At 50.2% G+C, this 4627-nt stretch overlaps 1 protein-coding gene and 1 non-coding gene across 2 annotated transcripts in view; both read left to right on the top strand.

The window, feature by feature from the left end:
* Positions 1-271: 271 nt before the first annotated feature.
* The window catches only part of Apcdd1l (APC down-regulated 1 like), an 11932-nt gene continuing 7576 nt past the window's right edge, over positions 272-4627 (top strand). The window contains 2 exon segments of the mRNA XM_021192820.1: positions 272-341; positions 2763-2901. Of these exon segments, the coding sequence (XP_021048479.1) occupies positions 272-341; positions 2763-2901 (209 nt within the window).
* On the top strand, positions 4380-4486 carry LOC115063796. The gene has a single exon (XR_003843655.1). It is a non-coding gene; the product is annotated as a U6 spliceosomal RNA (small nuclear RNA).

Genomic DNA, 4627 nt, shown 5'->3' with positions numbered 1-4627 from the left:
TGCAGCAATGGCATTCCCCAGCAATGGCCAGGCAGAAGATGTTTCCCCCCCATGGCTGTGGAGTGCCACAGCATGGCAGAGATCTAGCCTCCAACCCAGGTGACTCCCAAGGCATGGGCTCTTTAGATGTGAGGACCTCGGGGCTTCTTTAGAGCCCCACAGTCAGGGATTCAGGCAGCATCCACACTCCCCACAGCCACAATCATACCCCATATGGTGTTTGTGTAAGTGGCCTGCCCCTGGTGTCTACCTCCCGCTAACACATCGGGCCATGGCAGATCATATTTTCAGCTCTGGGAGCCTGGTCCGAGCAGTTGGGTACTGTAAATTTAATTCTGCAGGTAATTTGAACGATGCTATCTAATTTCAAATGTCCCCGCTCTTATGAGTGCAAAAGCAACATAATTTTTAATTAGTGGGTAAACAGTAAATACTGAACGGCAGTAAAGTGGACACCACTGTTAATTAAAAATCCATGGTTGATAAAAATCAATTTGGTCCTTGCATTCGGGTCCCTGCAAAGAGTTGTATGACCCAGCCATGGCCCCATCTGCCGGTAGTGGTTCATCTAGTTAAGACTTTCCTGTGGGGAGAGGAAAAGAAGCGGGGTGAAGAAAGGAAAGAAAATCGAGGTCTGTCCCAAAGCTGTGAAGGGGCAACATCGTGAGACTATTTCTAACTCTTAGTTGGGTTGGTGGTTGATTTTTTTTTTTTTTTTTAACAACCTTTACATTGAGGTTATAGGAAGCCAGCATGGCTGGCCTCTGGGGCTTTCTTCACAAAAGTCCCCATTGTACTGGGCTTTGTGTGTGTATTCGTGTTCTGAAGACAAAGAGGTCTGACTATATATTATAGTCTCCTAACGTAATTAAATCCTAACTTCTCGCAGAAGAATAACATGCACGAAAACACACTTGGGTGAAATAGCATCTGAGGCTTTGTGACAGAGCGTGACATCTCTTCTCGGTGCCTTCGGGGAGGGTGTGACGGCTTCCTTCCCAACAGAGACAGCATCTCTTCAAGGACCAGAGATTCATGGAGACAACAACTCTCTCATTTTCAGAACCTGTGTGCTATTTCACTGTGAAATGTAAGCTTCATTTTCCAACCAGGCAAATAAGGCTGACCCCTCCGGATTCTTCTCTGCTCCCATCTGTTCACCAAATCAACACTTTGCGACAGGTTTCATTGACACCGGTGATGTTCAAATTAACCTGCAGAATTGAATCCAGAGAATCCAGCAGCTTCCGACCACGACTGTGGCTCAGAAGTGCCACAATGTGCTCTGGCTGACAGCTTAGACAAGTCTGTCTCAGTCCAAGACTCCTGGGCTCAATGGGGATGCCCATGCACTGACCGACCACAGTGGTCTGGTTGATACTGTGCCAAGTTAATTCTGAAAACCCCATCTTCTATCATGCAGGACTTCTGTCAGCCTCGCTTCCCCCAAGTGACGGTGTGCGCACTTTAAGACACCTTGTCTTGGTTAGCTGTTTGGTTTTGTTTCTCCTACTTGTCTGACCATGATCAACAAATCCATTGATCTCTAGGGCCAAGGGCCACACTCAGATCTTTAATCTCCACACATGTGTCCTGCACTATGGGTCTCCAACTCAACTCCCAGTGCTCTCACTGGTGACCCAAATGAGGAGCAGTCACCTTGTCAGGCTTGAATCTGACAACCTGGGCTCCAGTTCTGGCTTTTCTTGGTGAGTGCCACAAACCCATTGAACTGAACCATAAAGCCACACCCAACTCTGAGGATGGCTGCAAAGATTGCAGGACATACCACAAAACCACGTGGATCCTTACTTGATCCGTGACACCACTACCCTCATCACTCGCTACAGCACTCAGCTTTCTCAGCTAGTGACAGGGTCCCCAGAGATCCTGCATATGACTCCAGATCCCAGGAACATAAACTTCCCTGAGAGATTGCTGAGCACAGAGGATTTGGGGTCCAAGTGTATAGCAGACAGAGCTCTGATTATTAAAATGGGGTTTCCCTGGCCTCCCCTCAAGCACAGCTGGAAACCTGCAGTGGGGAAGGGATGGGAATATACTGTGGGAGAGTTTCTCTACCCCGTCCACAGCCTTCCCTGGAGGCCCTGGCTGGCCAAGGTTCTCTGAGCCCCTCCTGATCCACTTGGGCCCCAGGCTCAGTGGGAAGGGCTGGGTTGGCAAGCCTGATCCAGTGACCACCATGAGGACAGTAACTGCTGTAAGATTTGGACACTGCTCACACTAGCATCCTGCCATCGGGCTGTATCAGTTGTCCTTCTGACTTGGAGATGACAACTCTGAAGGAATTACAGCTCCTTAGCTGAAGTCTTGAGTTCAATTCTGAGCAGCAGCTAGGAGCTGTGGGGAGCTGCCCCATGCCCTTGCCAGCCCATCCTGGGGTCACCAGAAGGACCCCTGCTGCTCAGCTCATCCTCAGACACCTCCCTCGATGTGGTGCTGGCTCCCAGCCAGGCTTAGGTAAGAGGGCCTGGCAGGATGCGGTCTGTGCGGCTGCTCTCCCACTCAGATTCTCGTCTCCTGCTACACACTCAGTGAGCACTGAGTAGACCCTGGTCTGTGTCCCACTACAGAGACAGGGACAGTGGCAAGTGTGTTGCATGCAGTCAGTGAGCATCTGGGTTTCTGGAGCCTGAGGTGGGCTGGGCAGCCTGCTTGGCCCCTGACACAGGGCAAGCAGACAGGTCAGGCTGTACACATGGTGCCTGTGGGTCTCTAACCAGGTTCTTTATCCTTTGCAGGTAGTGCCACAGAAACAGCTGGGACTTCAGGAGGTGGCCATCTACACTGGGAACCCCAGTATCAGCAGTCAGTGCCTAATGGTATGCCCATCACTGTGGTCCTGCTCCCAAACCTCACTGGGCCCTGGATCTCAACCAGGTAAGACTCCCTTAAGCTGCCAACCATGTGCTGCTGGGCTGAGTGAGAGATGTCTCCCTCTGAGCCTTGGCATTGACCTCTGTGAAGTTGAGTCCATTCTCCTGGGTCCCCAGAGGCTGCCTTCCAACCTGGGTGCTTGCTTTTTCCCCTCTGGAACTGGCATCCGGAGCAGGAAACTGTCAGGCATCACGGCCAGCCAACTAGGGTAAACGGAATGATACCTGCAACCTGTCACATACACACACACACACACACACACACACACACACACACACGCTCAGGCTTGCCTCTGTTGAGCTGGTGCACTGGGCGCACAGTAGGGCGTGTGCTAAAGAGGCAAATGGGGATGTATGTAATGTACTAACTGTGCATGGCACTAACTGTGCTGCAAAGCAGAAATGGAGGGTCTGGTAACAAATGTCCTAGAGGGTTCCTGGAGATGGTGATATCTGGTTGAGAGAAGTCCCCATTCTGAGATCCACAGGAAGATGGGTCAGGCAGAAAGCACAACCAGTTCAAAGAATCAAGGCAGGAAATAACTGGGCAGAGAGAACCCAGGGTTCCCACCCAGTTCTCCTAGTCCTGCAGCCACTCACCTCACTGCAGGGGCAGCTCTGAGACCCTCATCTGTGGTAAGCATCAGGTCACTCTCCCTCCCAGGCTGGGAGCTGAGGGGGAGTGTGACTTCCTCGCTTATTCCCACCCGCCCCCCACCCCCCCACCCCCTGGGTCTCCTCAGCCCATTCTATTCTGAGGTCAAGGACTGAACTTTCCCTGTCCTCCACATGCCTCCTGAGCTCATGAGGAAATCTGCCTGCCAAACATCTGCTAGCGCTTTGGGTGCCTGGAGGAGGTAGGGCGCAGGCTCTCCAAATTGCTCCTAGCACTTTTCCCAGGCTCTGAGCTGCAGCCCTACCTCATTCAGCCCAACTGGGACCTAGGCAGCTCCTAGCAGGGTCACTGAGTGCACAGAGAGGGAATGCTATGTTGTGTGTTCCGGCCTGTGGCAACACTTCGGAGTGGTTCTAAAAAACTTCTAGAACTTTCTTCCTAGAAAGTCCCACTGTACTCTCCAAGTAGGCCTTGTTGCTTTCTGAGAGGCATGTAGAAAGGGGTCAATGGGGCTCAGACTTTGAGATGATAGTCTGGAGGTCTGAGGAAGGTCATTTCATACTGCAGGCCCCATCTGAGGTTCTCAAATGTACAGGGTGACTTCTCTCACTACAGCAACCGCCTGGTCTATTAGCCACTTACTATTTTTCTTCAGACCAACGTACTTTTATTTACTTAAACATATTCATGCATTTTTTTACAACCTTATTGGGGTATAATTGGCGTACAGTAAACAGTACACATTTATAGTGTGATATAATTATTTTTAAAGGATGCCTAACATCGCCGTGGACACAGAGAACAGCCACTCGCCATAAATAAGAAGTAACTGTGAAGAGACATAGTGAAACAAAACCACATAATTGGTGCTCGCTTCGGCAGCACATATACTAAAATTGGAACGATACAGAGAAGATTAGCATGGCCCCTGCGCAAGGGTGACACGCAAATTCGTAAAGCGTTCCATATTTTTTTCTCTTAACATCAATGGACTCAATTCCCCAATAAAAAGACATAGACCAACAAACTGGCTACACAAATGGGACCCTACATTTTGCTGAAAACAGGAAACCCACCTCAGGGACAAAGACATACACTACCTCAGAGTAAAAGG

The sequence above is a fragment of the Mus pahari genome, chromosome 3, assembly GCF_900095145.1.
Source record: "Mus pahari chromosome 3, PAHARI_EIJ_v1.1, whole genome shotgun sequence".
NCBI lineage: Eukaryota > Metazoa > Chordata > Mammalia > Rodentia > Muridae > Mus > Mus pahari.
The sequence above is the reverse complement of the archived record's forward strand: the minus strand, read 5'-3'. Positions and strand labels throughout refer to the sequence as shown.